The sequence below is a fragment of the Ochotona curzoniae genome, unplaced genomic scaffold (genome assembly GCF_017591425.1).
Source record: "Ochotona curzoniae isolate NIBS_2020 unplaced genomic scaffold, NIBS_Ocur_1.0 contig_2321, whole genome shotgun sequence".
Lineage (NCBI taxonomy): Eukaryota > Metazoa > Chordata > Mammalia > Lagomorpha > Ochotonidae > Ochotona > Ochotona curzoniae.
This window is the reverse complement of record NW_024465421.1, coordinates 8,783,272-8,802,890: the sequence shown is the minus strand read 5'-3', so window position 1 is coordinate 8,802,890 and position 19,619 is coordinate 8,783,272. Positions and strand designations below refer to the sequence as shown.

Sequence of the window (19,619 nt, the reverse complement as noted above, 5' to 3'; positions counted from 1 at the left end):
CAGCCCGAGGCGCCCCGAGCGCGAGACCCCGGAGGCGGCCGCTGATTGGCTGACGCTGGCGCAGGTGGTGGGCGCGCGGGAGACGGGGCGGCCTCGCTCTTCTCCCCCCCTCAACGACTCCAGCCCCCCCCACGGCCCGCCAGCGGCCGTTATTCCGCGCGCACGCGCACGAGGTCGCCCTCGCCGAGGAGCGGGAGCGGAGGGGCGCGCGCGCCGGGGGCACGGGCGGGGCGGGGCCAAGCTCCGCGCGCGCGCCCGGCTAACGGTCGCCGTCTCCGGCCTTCGCGTCAGCTTTTTGTTTCCTCTCGGCCGCCGTCTCTTCCCCTCCCCATTCCAGAGGTTTTATTTACAATCCGGCGCTGGGTCGTGGTTCCCTAAAGATGGCGTCCCTCCGGGGTCGTCGCGGAGCCCGTAGCCCACCCACCCCAAAAATCAGGCCGAGGCAGCAGCGTAACAACTGTATTTACACAACACAAGGATTTACGCTGACACAAGGATAATAAACACAGAACGGGAGGCGGCGGCAGTCAGCAGGGGCCGCAGCGCTGGCCGGCGGCGAGACCCAGGATGTTGGCCTGCAACACAGGAGGGGCGGGAGCCACGTTAGCGCGGGCCGGGCCGGGCGGGGAGGGCCGGGGCAGGATCTCACCTTCAGGAACGACTCCATCTGCTTCCCGGATATGCCTTCCACACGCTCCAGGTCCTCCACCTGTGGAGGGACGGCAGCCATAGGGGAAGAGCCCTAGGCCAGGGCGCCCGCCTCCCCCAGCTCCCCGCCCCTCACCTGGCTGAAGGGGCCGTGCAGCTCCCTCCAACCCACTATGAGCTGGGCCTTCTTCTGGCCGATGCGCTGCAGGCTGCGCAGGTCCCGAGCGGAGCCCTCGTTCAGAAGATGCAAGATTCTCTGGCGGCCCTGAGCCAGCAGCCCGGGGTTTATCTGCAGTTCCCAGCAGTCCTCAGCCTTCTCCTCGGGCTCGGGGGCATCCAGGGACTCCAGCTGGCAGGCAGGCAGGGGCGGAGGGATGAGTGTGCAGCGCCTCGCCTGCTCCGCCAGAGCTTGGAACCCAGCTAGCCGCGGCGCCCTCCGGCCCTCTCCTCTCCCCCTTGCATCAAGTGTCTCCCCACATTCCTTCCCTCTGCCACTCTGGGCCAATTTTCACTCTCTCCAACCTGTGAAACCGTGGTGACACTAGTCCCTTTCTCCTACTGTGGAGATCATTTCCAGTACAAAAGTCAATCTGTCCCTCCCCTCCAGCAAGGAAGCCGCCTTCTACTCTTGGCAAAGCCACCCTCGATGTCAGCTCAGTTGGGGTAGTTCTACTTACCCACCCATGCACGTGTGTGCACACTGGCCTGCATGTGTGAAGGGGTGCCACAGTCATTTCCCTGATTGTGCTCTAAGTTTGTAGCAAGCAGGTGCAACAAGAGCCACAAGGGGAATGAGGCAACAGGTGTGGGGTCATGCAGCCAGGGACCTGTAACGCTTGTTTCACCCTAAATTCCCTTCTGATGACGTGTCACCAGGTCTCTCCCTACCATTGCCCACCACTTTCACCCCAGGGGTAGCCGGGGGCCACAGCTAGTCTCACCTTCCGCTTCCGGCCTCTCTTCTTTAGGATATGGATTTCTGGACTTGGGGAAGCCGCCTGCTCCTGAACTGAAAGCAGGAATGGTGAGCTGCAGTTAGGGGGGCTATCATTTTCACCCTCCCCGGCAGCCACGTGGTTCTCCCCGGCCCTGGTGTGGCCTAGGAACTGTAGACACAGAGTGCTCTCGGGTGACCTTGCAGCAGAAGCAGTCCTGCCTTGGTGGCCTGACCCTAGGCTGATGAGGGCAGAGTGCCCAGCTTTGTGCCAGCTGCTCCTCATTACCACCCCCGCCCCATGTCCCAGGCAGGACCGAGCCAGCTCCCCCAACACCCACACCAGACCCAGACTTACTCAGCTGCAGGGGCATCACCACAGCCTTCTTTAAGGGTTTTGCGGCTGTGACCGTGCGGCGAGGAAGGAGCCGGAGCGCTGTGGGAGAGCAGTTCTCCTTCTCCTTTGGGTCAGTAGCCTCCTGTGCCAGCACTTTGGCCTCCAATTCTTTCTGCTTCATCTTAAGCCTCTGTTGGGAAGATGAGGCAGATGGGACTCAGACCCACCCTGAGGACAGTAGGTTAGGGTGAGCATGAAAGAACACCCGGGCAGGACACGCAGGGAAAGCTGGCTGGGCAGTCCTCATTAAAGCTAGAATGGAATCTAGGAAATTCAGTGTCTAACGTTTCCTCCTTTGACTTGGAATCTTCTCTAATATCCTTACATATGTCTCAGTTACTTTCACCAAAACAGAACATTCCAGCACTTTCCAGCTCAGGTGAAAAATGGATTCTAGTCCAGCCTCTGAAGTCTCCTTTATCCCATCTGAAGACCCAGGGACCTCAAGGCCAGGGGGAGTTTTCAGCATGTACCTCAATTTCCAAGTTCTTCTCTTCCACTGTCTTCATAAGCATCATCCTTTCTCGCTTGGGGGTGTTCAGCAGTGGAGTCCCTTGGCTGCCCTGGGAGCCCAGCAGCCGGTCCAAGCTCAGAAGGCGCTCCAGCACAGCTGGGTCCATGCTGCTGAGCTCCTGCAGGGGGCTGAACAGACAGATGTTACTCCCGCACACCTCCCCAGCCCTCACCATGCTGCTGCATCCTGCAGTTCCAATCCCCAAGGTTAAGTTGTTGGACAACCCTGAGCAAGTTTCCTGGCCTCTCTGGACACAGGCTCTTTCAGGTAAAATACCTCAGGGATGCCAGGAGTCTTGAGTGCCAGGTGTTAGAAGACAAGGCCCTGTGCTGGGGGAGCTTACAGTCTAATGAGGAAACTAAGAAAAAGGGAGACTGTGTTGAGGGCCTGTTTGTGCGGAGAGGCGGTCAGGGAAGGCCTCCCCGAAGGAGGTCCACTCTAGCGGGCTTTGAAAGCCGCTGCAGACCTGAGCTGCCAGGCCTTCTCCTGTGGGCGGAAGGAGAGGCTTGTCCCAGCAGGGTCCTCACATCCCATGCAGCGTAGTCTCCCACCCTCCCCTTCTGCCTGGCATTTCCCCCACCTCCTCATACCTGGTAGCTCATTTGTCACTCACTCTCCCATGAGGATGCCCCATGTCACTGGACGTCCGGTTCCCTACCCTGTGGACTAGCCCCTCTGTCCTGCTGTCTGATGCAGGGGCCTTAGAGGAACACATAGGAAGCTGTGTGTGAAAACACACCAGTCATGTCCTCATGGCTCCTCCTGCCCTGTCTGCCTGGCCTTGGACAAGTCAGCCCTTGTTATCTATGGAGACGGTCGTCCCAGAACCGCTGAGGATGCCAAAATCCCAAGATGCCAAATCCTTGCTGTAACATGCCCCAAACACTCCAAGACGTCTCTGGGGGCGCGGGGGAGGGGGCTTGCAACAGCTAGGACAGTGTCAGCGCCATGTAAACTGGGACCTGCTGCACTGTTCGGGGCGTGAAGATAGGAAGTATGCGCATGTGCAGGATGCAGAACCCATGGATGTTCCTATCTTCCCCAAAAGTGAGCATCTGAGGAGAGGGATGATCTTGGCACCCCAGTGCCCAGACAGCCTGCTGGGCAGCGAGCGTGCTGTTCACGCACGATACCCATGTGCATGTGAGCTCAAACTCTGCACATGGAGCAGGAGAAGCAGGCATGACTGAGGGGGTGATGAGTGAACTCACACTTTTTTGCATGCTACTTTCTTCAATGGTGCTAGCCCCTGCTGAAGTGTTAGGACTTAAGATAGGGCAAAGTTTCAGCTGCAGCTGGCTCACTGGAGTAAAAAAGGGCCCATTGCTAGGTTCAGAAAGCAAGAATACTGACATGGCACTGGTAGCAATCTCCACTGAGAAGTGAGTTAGTAGCTTTGTTGGGACAAAAGTAGAAGAAGCAGTGTTGGGCCCGGCATGGTAGCCTAATGGCTAAAGTCCTTGCCTTGCATGCGCCAGGATCCCATATGGATACTGGTTTATGTCCAGTTGCTCTACTTCCCATCCAGCTCCCTGCTTGTGGCCTGGGAAAGCAGTTGAGGACGGCCCAAAGCCTTAGAACCCTGCACCCATGTGGGAGACCTGGAAAAAGTTCCTGGCTTCGGATCAACTGAACACCAGCTGTTGTGGCCACTTACGGAGTGAACCAATGGATGGAAAATGTTTCTCTATCTCCTCTCTATAAATCTACCTTTCCGATAAAAATAAATAAATCTTAAAAAAGAAAGAAAAGAAAAATAGAAACATCAGTGTTAGGACCACACCCAGTTCCCTGAAGTCTGGCCTCTTGCTCAGAGCCAAGGGGCTTCAGGCAGCCAGCTCACTTCCTTTGGACCAGAAAGATTCGATCCAGGACACTCCTTGAGGAGACACAATAAGTACTCCCCTTCAAACAGCTGCCCCAGCAGCTGCTAAAAGCCTGGGGGAAGGGGTGGTTGGAAAATGGAGGAAAGTGGGCTAAGAGACCCAGGAAGTGCTCTCCCACTGGACGGTAGCCTAGAATAACGTGGAGGCTTAGGGTGAATTCAGCAGGAGAGCAGTAAGTCTCCAGCTGCCCATGCTCAGGGACCTGAGAGACCACACTGCCACCCCCCACTAGGCCACACTGCTCCCTCCGCTGAGCTGCACATGGTAGGCAGGGTCCACTGGGGCCTCATGCTCACCCGAGTTTCTGGGGACCAGAGGCTGGGGCTGCTGTGGGCTCAGGGCTCTCGAGCTCCTCTTTCTCGGGGCTTCGGGCTCTCTTAGCCTCTGATGGACCTAGTGGTTCCTTCTGAGATGGTTTAACAGGTGCCAAGACTGGGAGGCGAGAGGGGGGAGGAGGGCAGTCAGCCTGTGGGCTGAGGCCTGGTGGCTCCAGCCTACACCTTAGCTGTCCATGGGCACTCACCATGGAGTTGCAGACTCTCATTGGTAAAGGGCCGGTTGATCACTTCCTTGGACCTGGCAGCAAAGTTGAGCGCAGAGACCGTGTCCAGGTAGTACCGCCTCTCTGGGGCAATGTTGGCAATGAGAATGCTGTGTGCCGAGCCACCCAGTGAGTCCTGAGGCAGAGCGGGCAGGTCAGAAGCCCATTTTGCCTAGCTCTGACCACCCAGCAAACCTGGGAGCCCCTTTAGGCCTGACCTGAAGTAGGCGAGTGAGCTTGCTGTCACGGTAGGGCACCCGAGGGAGGCCCTGGTTCAGTGCATCGACCACCTTGCCCAGCACGAAGAGGGACGTGTTGATGGCGCCGCTCTCTTTGAGCCGCAGGCCCCGGTTGCCTGTACGCCGGTTGTCCTCTGAGCCAGCCAAGTCGATCAAGTAGAGTTTTCCTTCCCGCTGGCGAAACGGGGCCAGGCGCTCCCGCTGGTCCACCTGGGGACAAGCATGAAGGCCTCACGCTTAACCCCAACTCCGACTTCAGCTCCCCAGAGCTTCCTGGGCCACCGCAACAGCCAGCAGACCTCACCTTGACCAATAGCACGGCGTGACTGCGAGAAGAACGCTGGTTCAGCCGGGTGGCACCCACAGTCCGGTTTCGACTGGCTGGCAGGAAGTGCTGCTCAAAATCAGCAAAGCTGCTGATGGGCTTCTGCGTGAGGCCCGGGATCAGGATATTGCCCCGACAGTCTTCGCGGATCACCAGGTCTCCAGATGCAGGCTCTAGGAGGTCTAACACCTGAGAAAGCCCGGCCGAGTGAGTGCTGAGTGGCCAGCTCTCCACACCCAAGCTGGCCACTCTCTTCCTAGGACTTGGGTTTCCTGTCCTGTGCTAGACACTTGGTGTGACACCATCTGCCACAATGCCCCAGGACTGGGCACTCTGGACCCTGCTGCCTCTTCCCTCCCCAGCCCAGAAGGGGGCATCACCTTTTCCTGGTAGATCTCTAAGTAGGACATGGTGACAGAGAGAGCCCACGGCCGGCCCTCGGCCCCCTCCTCCCGGGTGAGGTGCAGGAGATCCATGAGTGCCCGGGGGATCACGCCAGGCTGCTCCGGGCTGCCCAGCATCGTGTGGGTCTTTCCTGGAGGAAAAGAGGAGGATGCATTGAGGGTTGCCTCTCCACGCCCCTCAGCCTTGGTGCCCCATAGTGCTGCCTGGCCAGCCCACTTACCCGCCCCACCCCTCTCACCTGCCCCCGTGGGCCCATAGGCGAGCACACTGGCATTCTGCCCTTCCAGCAAGTGCCGCAGGATGGGCTGCACAGAGCCTGCATAGACATCCTGCTGAGAGCTTCGGTCCCCATAGAAAGCATCAAACCTATTGGCAGGAAGGAAGGAATTAGCTGGGGGCTTCATGTCCACTGGAACTGGAGGAAACTGGCCCTGGATTTAACAATGTTTATCGCTCGTGGCTGCACACAGACCTGAATAGGCACACGGAGTGCCGGCTCTGCCCCAGCATCTGGGTCGGGGTTATGAATACAGAGATGCATAGGACACCCCTGCTCTCGGGAGCTTTGCAGTCTCATGGGATTGGTAGATGACCTGGACTTTACTGGGACTCAGGAAACAATGATGAGAACACCTGAAAAGGACTCCACTTCACAAAAGAGAATTTTGCCATCAGAGAAAAAAAAATTTTTTTTTAAGATTTTTTTTTAAAGATTTATTTTTATTACTTTTTTATTGGAAAGGCGGATATACAGAGACGAGAGACAGAGAGGAAGATCTTCCGTCCGATGATTCACTCCCCAGTGAGCCGCAACGGCCAATACTATGCCGATCCGAAGCCAGGAGCCTCTTCCGGGTCTCCCACGTGGGTGCAGGTTCCCAAAGCTTTGGGCCATCCTTTCCTGCTTTCCCAGGCTACAAGCAGGAAGCTGGATGGGAAGTGGAGCCGCCAGGACTAGAACTGGCACCCACATGGGATCCCGGCGCGCTCAAGGCAACAACTACGCTATCACGCCGGGCCCAAAAGAAATTCTTTTTTTTTTTTTTTAATGATTTACTTTATTTTTATTACAAAGTCAGATGTACAGAGAGCACGAGAGACAGAGAGGAAGATCTTCCGTCCGATGATTCACTCCCCAAGTAAGCGCAAAAGCCGATGCTATGCCGATCCGAAGCCAGCAACCAGGAACTTCTTTCAGGTCTCCCACATGGGTGCAGGGTCCCAAAGCTTTGGGCCGTCCTCAACTACTTTTCCAGGCCACAGGCAGGGAGCTGGATGGGAAGTGGAGCTGCCTGGATTAGAACCGGCGCCCATATGGGATCCTGGCAAGTTCAAGGCAAGGACTTTAGCCGCTAGGCCATGCCGCCAGGCCCCCAAAGAAATTCTTTCAAAAGTAGCACAGAGGGCCAGTGTGATAGTTTAATAACTAAAGTCCTTGCCTTGCATGTGCCGGGATCCCATATGGGTGCTGGTTAATGTCCCGGCTGCTCCACTTCCCAATCAGGTCAATGCTTGTGGCCTGGGAAAGCATTAGAAGAAAGTCCAAAGCCTTGGGACCTTGTACATGCATGGGAGATCCAGAAGAAACTCCTAGCTTAAGATCAGCTCAGCTCTGGCCACTGCGGCCACCTGGGGTTGTAAATCTGACTTTCAAATACATAAATCTTTAAAAAAGAGAGAGGGGGGGCTGGCATGATAGTGTAGTGGTTAAAGTCCTCGCCTTGAACACACCGGGATATGGGCTCTGGTTCTAATCCTGGCAGCTCTACTTCCCATCCAGCTCCCTGCTTGTGGCCTGGGAAAGCAGTCAAGGATGGCCCAGAGCCTTGGGACCCTGCACCTGAGTGAGAGTCCCAGAAGAGCTCCTGGCTTCTGGCTTTAGATCAGCTCAGCTCAGCTCCAGCCATTTGTGGTCACTTAGGGAGTGAACCATCGGACAGAAGATCTTCCTCTCTGTCTCTCCTCCTCTCTGTATATCCGCCTTTCCAGTAAAAATAAATTAAGAGGGCCCGGCGGCGTGGCCTATCGGCTAAAGTCCTTGCCTTGAACATGCCCCGGGATCCCATATGGGTGCCGGTTCTAATCCAGGCAGCTCCACTTCCCATCCAGCTCCCTGCCTGTGGCCTGGGAAAGCAGTCGAGGACGGCCCAAAGCTTTGGGACCCTGCACCCGTGTGGGATACCAGGAAGAAGTACCTGGTTGCTGGCTTCGGATCGGCATAGCATCGGCCATTGTGCTCACTTGGGGAGTGAATCATCGGACGGAAGATCTTCCTCTCTGTCTCTCCTGCTCTCTGTATATCTGACTTTCCAATAAATAAAAATTAATTAATTACTTAAGAGAGAGAGAGAGAAAGAACAGCATAGAGACGAGACACGTAAGCCAGTCTTCTCCCGTGGCAGCATATTCAGAAGTTAGTGTCTGGATACTGCAGTGCTGTGGGCATACAACATGCCCGCGGCCCCTCCATCACACTCGGAGAAGCTGTGGCCTAGGCTACAGCAAGGCTTTTAGTATGGGGTAGAGGAGATGAGATTGGAAAGAAACTGAAACCCAACTGTCTCAGGCCTATAATGAAGCTGGCAAACTCTTTTTGGAAAGAGCCAAACAGGAGATATTCTGGCGTCTCCAAGCCCCCATTGTTCCCTCCACTCCTTAGCCTCAGGCACTGCACCTGGGAAACCGCCATCAACTACCGGAGGACTGCACCACCCAGCCAGCGTGGTAGTCTAGCGCTAAAGACCTCACCTTGTATGTGATGGGCCAGGCAGCGTGGTAGTCTAGCAGCTAAAGACCTCGCCTTGTATGTGATGGGATCCAATATGGGCGCCGGTTCATATCCCGGTGGTCCGCTTTCCATCCAGCTCCCTGCTTCCAATTTTAGTATTTGTGCTGCCAAAGAGAGCACCAGCTCCCTGCTTGTGGCCTGGGAAAGCAGTCAAGAATAGCCCAAAACCCTGGGACCTTGCAGCCACATGGAAGACCTGGAAGATGCTCATGGCTTCAGATAGGCAATGCCACTATTGTGGCCACTTGGGAAGTGAACCAGCAGACAGAAGATCTCTGTCTCTCCTTTGTCTCTATAGATGTGACTTTTCCAATAAAAATAAACAAATCTTAAAAAAACATAGCCTGGTGCAGTAGCCTAGTGGCTAAAGTTCTTGCCTTGCCTGCCCAGGATCCCATATGGTTGCTGGATCATTAATATCCTGGCTGTTCCACTTCCCATCCAGCTCCCTGCTTGTGGCATGGGACCCTGCACACACATAGGAGACCCAGAAGAAAACTCTTGGCTCCTGGCTTCAGCTGAGCTCCAGCTGTTGTGGTCTCTTGAGAAGAGAACCAGTGGACGGAAGATCTTTCTCTCTGTATATCTGACTTTCCAATAAAAATACATAAATCTTAACAACAACAAGAAAAAACTAGACTACTAGTCAGATTGGATCTGTAGGCTGTGTTTCCACACCCTTTAGCCTAGAATAGGCCTTAGGCCTTTGAACTTGAACTTCCCAATGGGAATTTTAGGGAGCTGCCCTCGTAAGTTGTATCCTGGGACTCAGTGGTCTCTGAGGCTGACTGCCCAGCTACAGTTGGGTGGTGCATCCCAGCCCCTCTCACTGGTCCCTTAGTGGTGCTTACCTCCCTGGTCCTTCCCCCATTGTGTCTGCTTCCCCAGCAGGGCGTGTCTGACTCCCTCCCCACAGCAGCCCTGACAGGGCCTGGGAGGCAGCTCTGAGGGCTGCACAAGGGAGGGAGGAGGTCTGGTCCTTACTGGTACTTCAGAGTCTCCTGATAGTTCCTCCAATTGGCGACCTCCAGAGAGCAGCTGTCCAGGCCCCGGACACAAGGCGGGTCATTGGCTCCGGCTGTCCCATCCACAAAAGGACGCAGTCTCACAGCCACCCGCACACGGGCTGGAGGCGGCCGGCGGCCAGTGCCCATCTTGCTTAGCCGACAGCGACCGGCTCCTGGAGGAGAGAAGGCAAGTGTTAGGCAAGCAGCTTGGTGGTCATAGCTCATTTACAGGGGAGCACTTTACCCTGGCTCTGCCATGGGCAGCCCTGGCGAGAAGTTAGGGAGTGCCGAGCAGGCCTCTCCAGTCATGGTGAACACACAAATATCCTGGAAGATGTGGCTCAAGTATAGGATTGGCTGCAGTTCCCCAGATCCTGCACTTGTAACAAGCGTCCGGGTTTAGCTATGGGACCATTTGATGGGCCAAGATGGGAAGGTCAGCTTCTCAGAGCTGTTCCAAGGACTGAGCTGACAGGCAGCCCCAGCTGGATCCAGATAATGAACTCTCTCTCTGTTCCTCACCTGCATTTAGACATACACAGAGGTACCCAAACACGTTCCCTAACCTTTCATGGTAGTTTTCTCTGAGCAAGGATTGTGTGGCTGTTTTTCTTGTTGCCCACTCTGTGATGCTCCAATGGTTGCATTTATAAAAAAAACCACCTACACTCAATCTCTTTGTTTGGAAGGGATCAGGTTGCAGAGCAGCTGGCAAGCCCTTGCTGTCCCAGCTCAGTCTGCAAAAGGCCCTGACAAGAAATTCTTGTAAGCATTCCATTGAGCTTGCTTCTGCAGATTAATCTAGGTCACTTGGAGAGATGACGGGCGTGGGCACCTAGACCGCACTTGGGGGACACACATGCCTGTCCCGTGGGTCTGTGTGGGAGTCCCAACTCTGCTTCTGGCTCCAGCTTCCTGTGCTCGAGTACCATGGGAGGCAGCAGGCCATGGTTCAAGTACCCGGGGCCCTGGCACTCTCATTAGAGAACTTTGCATTGAGTTCTGTGCTTCTGCTCAAACCTGGCCATCACAGGCATTTTCAGGAGTGTACCAGTGGATGGAAAAAAATCTCAGACTGCTATCTCTCACTGCTCTTCAAATAAACATAAGTATCTTTAGAAAGCACAACAAAGATAAAGACTTTAAGTGTATTTCTGGGAGGATTCAGTAATCTGAAACTGTCTTATGAGTTGTATACTACTGTGAAGGGTAACGTGGATTCTACAGTTCGCAGCTGGTAGCAGAATTCAAACTAGATCTTCTCCTCTCCCAAATTTGTTTTTAATGAGGATGCCCACGGCCTTCCGTGGTGGGCCAACTCTGCCTGCCTCCTCCCAGCTGGGGACCCACAGGCCTCAGAGGAGACAAATGTTGTTCTGGCATAACAAACCAACATAGACACAGCAAGGCAAAAAGAAGACAAAAAGTTACCTATAGGGGAGGAATCGGAGAGGCTGGCATTACGACACAGTGGGTTAAGCCACCATCTGCAATCCCAGCATCCACAAGTTAAGTCCTGGCTACTCTGGATTTGATCCTTAAAACAGGATGACGCAAGTGCTTGGGCCCCTTCCACCCAAGTGGGGAAACCTGTCAGTTCCTGACTACTGGCTTCATGGAAGATCTCTGACTCAAACTGCCTTTTAACTGAAAATAAATAAATACACCCTCCCCCACTCCCCCCACAATGGATCTCCTAACCCCCTACCCCTCATCACCAAACAGCTCACAGAGCACCTGACCACCTGGTTCTCACGGTAATCCTGAGAGTCAGGACCAAGCAGGAGAATACAAGTAGAAGCACACACACGCAGACAGCACGTGAGGGGCACACGGCAACACTGACTCGCCCAACACACACAGGTGCCACCTCCGCCTCGTCATCCCAGGGTTTCAGAGAATAAGATGGCAGATTCAGTGTGGTGACACAGCAGGTAGAGCTACCACCTGCAATGCCAGCAACCCATATGAGTACCAAGTCAAACAAACCCACCACTTTCCATCCAGCTGCCTCTGAATGCACTCGGTATGGCAATAGACTATAGCCCGGGTACAGGGCCCTGGCATCTACAGAGGCGACCCTGACGGAGTTCTTGCTTCTAAGCTTTGGTTTGGCCCAGCTCTGATTATTGCAGCTATCTGGGGAGTGAACCAGGGGTGGAAGACCTCTCCTCTAACTCTGCCTTAATTTCTTACCTATAAAATAGGAGTATCTGTTGGGTTGTTCATTAAGGAAGAATTAAGCTAATTCATCTAAAGTGCTTAGGACAGCATCCTGTGCTTGGCAAAAGGGTTCATATACATCTCCCACTTTGCAGATGAAATTTCTGCATGACTGGATCAGCTAACTGGCCCAAAGTCAAGTTAATGAGAGCTTCAAATCAAAGTCTGATTCCAAAGTGCATTACGTCAGCTTGCAGGCCCCCACAGCACCTTTACTTTGCTTTTTGTTTTAAGATTGATTTTTTAAATTGGAAAGTTAGATATACAGAGAGGAAGATATTCCATCCACTGGTTCACTCCCCAAGTGGCCTCCAACAGCTAGAGCTGAGCTCTGATCTGAAGCCAGGAGCCTGAGTCTTCTTCCAGGTCTCCCATGTGCGTGCAGGGTCCCAAGGCTCTGGGCTGTCCTCCACTGCTTTCCCAGGCCAACAAGCAGTGAGCTGGATGGGAAGTGGAGCTGCCAGCATAAGAACCGGCGCCCATATGGGATCCCGGGCGTACAAGGCGAGGACTTTAGCCACTAGGCTACCGTGTAGGGCCCACGACCACCTTCACTTTGAATCCCCATGAATCTGGAGCCAGAGACCATCCTACCTACTGGCAGTGTGATCTCGAAAAGGTGGCCTAACTGTGCAAGCTCAGTGTCTCTACAAAAATAACAGCAGGAGGGAAGGGGGCAACATTGTGGCACACATGTTAAGATTCCTGTGGAAGATGGCCCAAGTGTTTGGGTTCCTGCACTTACATGGGAGACCTGACAGAAGTTCTGGGCTCCTGGATTTGGTCTGGCCCAGCCCTGGATCATTTGGGGAATGATCCAGCAGATGAAAGATCTCTGCCTCTCTCTGTAACTCTACTTTGACTGTGGGGTGGAGGGGAATCATTTAAAGCACCAGCATCTCATATGGGTCTCAGTCAGTGTCCCAGCTGCTCCACTTCCCATCCAGCTCTGTGTGTGGCCTGGGAAAGCAGTAAAGGATGGCCCAAAGCCTTGGGACCCTGCACCCATGGGGGAGGGAGGAAAGAGGGGGCGCCAAGAGGAGGTTCCTCGCTCCTGGCTTCAGATCAGTTCAGTTCCAGCCATTATGGCCATTTGGGGAGTGAACCAGCAGATGGAAGGGAAGATCTTTCTCTGTAAATCTGCCTTTAAATGAAAAGAAATAAATCTTAAAAAAAAAGAAAGAAAGCCAGAGTTAAAGAGAGAGTTTGAGAAAGGCAGACTCTTCTGTTACTGGTTCACTCCCCAAATGGCTGCAACAGCCTGGCCGCAATCAGCCATCTAGCGCTACCTCCGGATCTCCCACATGGGTGCTGGGGTCTAAGCACTTGGACCATCCTCTGTGGCTTTCCTAGGCACATCAGCAAGAAGCTGGACAGGAAGTGGAGCAGCTGGGCATAGAACCATATGAACTGGGTATAGTGCTCACATGGGATGCCAGCCTCTCAGCCTGTCATGCCACAATCCTTTCCCCTGCACATCCACATTCTGAGTGGTTGTGCTGGCATCTCGAGTACCTCCACCTCCCCCCTCCCCCGTTCTAAACTGAGCCCTGCCCCATCTCACTGCAGTCTCAGCTCTGCCTCTGCCCCCATGGTGAGTGAAGCCAACCAAGATGGGTCTGTAATTCCACCTCTTCTCTTCCAACCAGTCCATTATTCACAACTGCCACTTTCTTAGTTGATTTGTAAATGAGTCCACTACTCCACCCTGCTCCCCAGCCTCTGGCCTCCTCCGCAATCCTCCCTCCGCTCCTGACACTGCACAGCTCAGTCCCTGTGGTGCCTAAGTTTTCTCACACCTATGAGCCTTCATTCTTTTTCTTTGTTAAAGATTTATTTGTTTAATTGCAAAGTTAGATACACAGAGAGGAGAGACAGGAAGATCTTCCGTCCGATGATTCACTCCCCAAGTGACCGCAAATGGCTGGTGCTGTGCCGATCCGAAGCCAGGAGCCAGGAACTTCCTCCGGGTCTCCCACCCAGGTGCAGGGTCCCAAGGCTTTGGGCCATCGACTGCTTTCCCAGGCTACAGGCAGGGAGCTGGATGGGAAGTGGAGCTGCCAGGATTAGAATCAGTGCCCATATGTGATCCCAGTGTGTTTAAGGCGAGGACTTTAGCCACTAGGCCACTGCGTAGGGCCCAAGCCTTCATTCCTGCTCCCTGGAACATCTCTGTCACTGCTGCTTCCACTCTATCTCCTAAGTGACTGAGACAAAATAATCACCATTCTTTAAAAACAAAAACAGGAGACACCTCTGTGACACAGAAGGCTAATCCCCTGTGTGGCTCCTCCAAGCAGGTATATTGTACACTCCACACAGCTGCAGCCTCCCTGACATCTCTCTCTAACTGCGAACTCCGTGAGGACGAGTTCACTCTGCTGCCCTTCCAGCACCCGGGCAGGGGAGACTGGGGACAGAAGGGAGCGACTGAACAGCCTCAGACTTGATGAAGAAGCTCGCCCTCTCCCCTGGCTCCCTCCTTTCCTACTCCCGTTCTTGCCCCAGCTGCAGCTCGGTCTGCACCTCGGGCCCAACTTCCACCTCTCCAGGGAACTCCCCGTACCCAAACACTGGATTCTACCCACAGTCCTTTCCTCACCCCGCAAAACACACCTACGGCCCCAGTTCCCTTCAGCTGGCCTCCCCGCCTGATGGCTCCAGGCATGTTTGCACAGAAGTGAAGCTCCACAAGGACCGGGGCCGGGCCTCTCTCCCTTAACGCCTACCGACCCGAGCGCAGAACGAGGCGGACCGGTAGTAAAGGGGGAAGCTCCCCTCCCCCGCACCTCCACCGTTCCCGTCTCCCCGACAACCCGCCGAGCCACCACCAGACTCAGCAATATCACCGCACGGGAGCTCCAGGTTTCAGGATCCGACCTCCCCCCAGGCCGGAGCCCCGTACCTGAGGCCGCCGCTGCCATCCCGCGCCGCTTGGAGTGCGCCGAGGCCCTGGCATCCATCCCAGTCACTCCCTCCCTCCGCCCGCCTCTCCCATTCAAAATCGCTGGGCCCCGCCCCGCGGCCGAGCTCCACCAATCAAAACTATGCGCTGCTAGACGTCCCTGCCGGCGGAGCGCTGCGGTGCCACCCCCTAGCGGCTCGCCTCTGGGTCCTTCAAGAAAAAGCTTCCCCAGGCCGTGGGAGCCTGCGTGCGCTCGTCGCGGAACCGTTGACGTTGCCGCCCCCCGCGCACGACCGCCGCACCGGGCGCTCTAGGCATCTGCCTCGGTGGTAGTTGGCGGAAGCGGCTGTGCCGCATTTGCAGGCGTGGGGGGTTTGCAATGTGGAGACTTCACGAAGCAGAGAAAGAGCCCGAAGAGAAATCACAAGGAGGTTAGCAAGTTTCGGGAAACCGGAGGTTTACCACGACTCAGCGGGAACCAAAAGGGAATGAAACTGTGACAGCTCTAAGCTGACTGCATTTGCCCGTCCTTGCTTGCGTCCGCATTCTTATTTAAAGCTTGACAGAACACACCGGAGGGGCTCAGCCATTTTGGAATGATCCAGGCTGACGGTCTGGGAGGAATCTCCGTCCTTCCTTGTCCACAGGTGGCTGGCGACTCCCTGGTGGTCTGTTCAAGAACGGGATAGACCACGGGTCCTGCTGTCCCCGAAGTCGCCTGCCTCCCGGGTCCGGAGCCCGCGACCCGGGCTTGGGGACCCCAAAGCACAAGCCCCCGCCGATGTCGGGGTTTCCTTCCGAGGCTTGGGCGTGGACCGCGGACCCAGGGACGCAGACGCCTCCGGTGGGAAAGGGGCCACGTCTGGATGGGTAAGTCTGTGCTCAGGGGTAGCCGCGTCGGCCGACACAGGACAAGTGTATGTGAGTGAGTGGGTCTTTGAGTGGGCTCTAACCTGCAGTTCCATCCTTGCTGGGGTCCGTGTGATGGGTGTGGAAGACAGGAAGGTGTGAAGAGTATGTTCCATTGCAGGCAAGGTCGCAAGGAACTTCCCGCTGTATGGCAAGGCCTGGCGGATGTCTCTACAACACCTGAATGCAGCTCTGCCTCCCTTTGCATGGACACCGGACAACCCCACTGAGTATTCTGTAATCTATGTAGGCATTGCCTGCCTCTGCGGAGTTACTGTTAAATATCAATAGGAACTTAGAAGCTAATGTTGCTGGTTCCGTTTTTAGCCAAAGAGCTATTATCGCTGTTAGGGCTGCATCCTGTGGCAGTATGCTAATCAAGGGTGCTAACTCCCCCTTTTGATCCTATGCTAATCAAAGGTGTTCTGTCTTCAGGTGTAGTGGGAATCTATTCTTTCCCTCTTTCTTTGATCTTTTAGGTCCCTTCCTTCCTTGACTATCTCAAGACCAAGCTGTAAAGTAATTGTGGTAGGAATGTGTTAGTGACTGATATGCACCATCTATTGAGAACCTTTTCCTAGCCAGGCGCCAGGTGCCAGGCACCAGGTGGTTAACATTCTAGCCTTAGGTGAAACAAATGGCAGAGTTATCTTTAGAAACACCCACTTGACCATGACGTAAAACGTCTGAGCCAGAGTTTGACTGATTTTGTATAAATAAAGCGGACAGCTTTTGTGTGTGGTCCATTATGATGATGAAGAGTTCCTAGTGGTCCGTCTCTTTCTTTCTTTGCGCCTCATCCACGCACCCTTCGCGAGTTCCGAACTCAGCTGGAGCTGGACTCCAGCACCTAGCAGCATAGGTGCTCCTGTTGCAGGATTTTTGACTCCGAGTATGGCAACAACCTCAAATTCTTGTCTCACAGGAAAGAAGAATTTTCATGCGGGCACAGTTTAGTTTTAAAGCAAGATTTATTAGAAAGGCTGAGAAGAGAAGACTCCCGTCCTAGCGACGGGAGGGGGTTTTGAGATAGAAAGGACCCTTACCCCCTGCCACAGTGGCAGGAGGAAGAGTAAAAAGACCCTACTGCTCTGCCATAGTGGCAGGAGGAAAATGAGAACCCGTATGAATGGTGGGGAATGCACCTTTTAAAGGTTTCCCTCAAAGATGTTTCTCCATGAACAAAGAAAATTCCTGGTTTCCATGGTACCTGGCCTTGGGACAAAAGGCCACAGAGGTGCCAGACATAGGACATTCCAGGCCTTAGGCAGATGTGTATTACTTCTTCCTGCTCTACTTTCAATGATAAAGAGATCAGCCTGAGGCCCTCCCACAATGGCCAGAGGTAGTGGCCAATACTTCAGGTGGGGAATTGATATGCTAATAGCACCCCTGTCCCTTGGAAGACCTGGTGAATCCAAGACATGGTGGGGAAATTCTCTTTTACTTGGAGACCCAGAATACCCTAACTGCCTACTACCCACTCTAACTCCTCTCTCACTCCCAGCAAACAAGGAAACTGATGCCTGGCGACGGGTAAGAGTGACCTGCGCTATGCCACCTTGCTCCTAGTGGCTTCAGTCCCTTGGGTGGGGGGACCGGGCAGGAGCTGTTTAGTGGATTGCAGGCTCCTGTACAGTCAGCGCCCCCGCCTTCCTGCAGAGCCCAAGGCCACATGTGTTGCCCTGCATTGTGCACCTGCTGCAGAGGTTTCTCCCGTAGGAATTCGCCACCTGCTGAGTCAGCCTCGCCCACCAGACAGTGCCCCTATGAGCTCAGCAACTCCAGTAGTTCAAGATCGAGACTGGCTTTTTTGTATGAAAAGAATTGAGTGACACTACGTGTTGTAAAAATAGCCATTTCACTAAGTTAAGCAGCAGAGGCTGGTTTTGTTATGGGAACCTGGGTGCCTCCAAATGGACAAGCACTCCACCCCTCCCCTTGAGATAATCTTGACAAAAATGGTTGAACCTGGGTCTGTTGGTTTTCACTGGCTAAGACTCTAAGCAGCTCAAAAGTCTTCAGATGCGACTCTACCAGGAGAGCCTCAAAGCACGATCTCTGGAGTTGTCTTTCAGGTTTGAATACACGTTCTAGGGAGAGGTACAGTCATCACCACGCTGGCTGGGGCCAGGCGCCACCACAAAAGCAACACCAACCCCTGATACACTGGTGCCAACCAAAGGTGAAAATTTGTCTACTTTGGAATTTCCTTTTGAAAAAATTATTTTTACTCTTTTTAAAAAAAATATTTATTTATTTTTATTACAAAGTCAGATATATAGAGAGGAGGAGAGACAGAGAGGAAGATCTTCCATCCGATGATTCATTTCCCAAGTGAGCACAAAGGCTGGTGCTGCACCAATCTGGAGCCAGGAGCCAGGAACTTTCTCCAGGTCTCCCACCCAGGTGCAGGATCCCACAGCATTGGGCTGTCCTTCACTGCTTTCCCAGGCCACAAGCAGGGAGCTGGATGGGAAATGGAGCTACCAGGATTAGAACCAGTGCCCATATGGGATCCCGGCACATTCAAGGTGAGGACCTTAGCCACTAGGCCACACTGCCGGGCCCTATTTTTACTTTAAAAAAAAAATTATTTATTATTTATTTATTTTCATTGGAAAAGCAGATTTATAGAGAGAAAGATTTTCATCCTCTGGTTCACTCCCCAAATGGCTGCAAAAGCCAGAGCAGAGCTGATCTGAAGGCAGGAGCCAGGGGTTTGTTTGGAGTCTTCCACGCAGGTGCAGGGTCCCAAGGCTTTGGGCCATCCTATACTGCTTTCCCAGGTCACAAGCAGGAGGTTGGATGAGAAGTAGAGCAACCTGGACATGAACTGGTGTCCATGTGGGATGCCAGCACTTGGATGTGGAAGATTGCCAATTGAACCAACACACCGACCCCTATTTTCACTTCATTTCAAAGGAGGACGTAGAGCTCCTATCCACTGGCTCAGTCCCTGAATGCCACAACAGCCAGGCTGAAGCCAGGAGCCTGGAATTCAATCTAGGGTAGCATTAGTAGGAAGCTGAAATCAAAAGTGGAGCCAGGCCTTGAACTCAGGCACTCGGATATGGAGTGTGGGTGTCCCGAGTGGCAGCACCAGCCCCAGATTTTCCCTTATACAATGGCATAGGCAGTTTGCACTAATGAAATGGTGGGGCCCCAAGGAAAGACACTGGTTGTTATTTTCTGTTAGAGGTGGGAGGGCAGCTTGATGTGGGACTCCCTTGTGGGAGGCAAGAGCCCAACCGCCACACCATCACTTCTGCTTCCCAGAATCTGCATAAGGAAGGTCAAGTCAGGCACCGGAGCTAGGAATCAAATCCATCCCTCCGATGTGGGACATGGATGTGCCAACCAGCCTCTTGACCACCAGGCTGGATCCCTGACCCACAGTACCAGTTCTGGAAGAGCTAAGCAGGAGCACCAGGGCTTAAGGGGAATGATGAGCGAGAGGATCTGGGAAAGAAAAAGGAAAATGGTCCAGGCCACCTACAGTGAGCTGGGAAAGGTCAAGGTGAGGCGGCAGCCTTGTGGCCAATAAGGCAGTTCTCAAAGGGGCCAGAGGCACATCTGGGGTTTGGGCCATGCACCATGACTGCACCTTGTCTCCCCATCTCAGAACCCCTGTTTGGAAAAGCATCCTCAAGAGTTGAAGAGTTGGTGCAAGCCAGCATCTTATCTCCTCAGGTCACCTTGTAAGGAAAAACTCTGAATTCTTATGCCTCTCTCCCTTGGGCTCCCAACTCCTTCCTGACTGATGTCCAGCAGGTGGCTGGAAATGAGATTTCGCACGTCGCAGCTGCACACATGCCCACATTCACACCAGCTTTAGACATGTCCTTTTATTGAGCCATTTGGATGGGAACAGACATCAGGGAATTCACATTGCATC

General features: G+C 54.0%; 1 protein-coding gene across 2 annotated transcripts; it reads right to left on the bottom strand.

Moving 5' to 3' along the window:
- Positions 1 to 445: 445 nt before the first annotated feature.
- KIF22 (kinesin family member 22) lies at positions 446 to 14,870 on the bottom strand. Of its 2 annotated transcripts, none has more exons than XM_040973031.1 (14): positions 14,813 to 14,870; positions 9,662 to 9,857; positions 6,128 to 6,255; positions 5,865 to 6,019; positions 5,464 to 5,673; positions 5,139 to 5,369; positions 4,903 to 5,056; positions 4,676 to 4,811; positions 2,453 to 2,621; positions 1,941 to 2,109; positions 1,590 to 1,657; positions 785 to 997; positions 650 to 709; positions 446 to 575 (listed from the first exon to the last, which is right to left on the bottom strand). In XM_040973031.1, the coding sequence occupies exons 1-14, from the start codon at positions 14,868 to 14,870 to the stop codon at positions 528 to 530; spliced, it is 1,995 nt and encodes a 664-aa protein (XP_040828965.1). In that variant the 3' UTR covers positions 446 to 527. The 2 variants fall into 2 exon arrangements, with proteins under 2 accessions (XP_040828965.1, XP_040828966.1); XM_040973032.1 differs by lacking the exon at positions 14,813 to 14,870 and adding an exon at positions 14,524 to 14,605.
- Between the last annotated feature and the right edge of the window lie 4,749 nt (positions 14,871 to 19,619).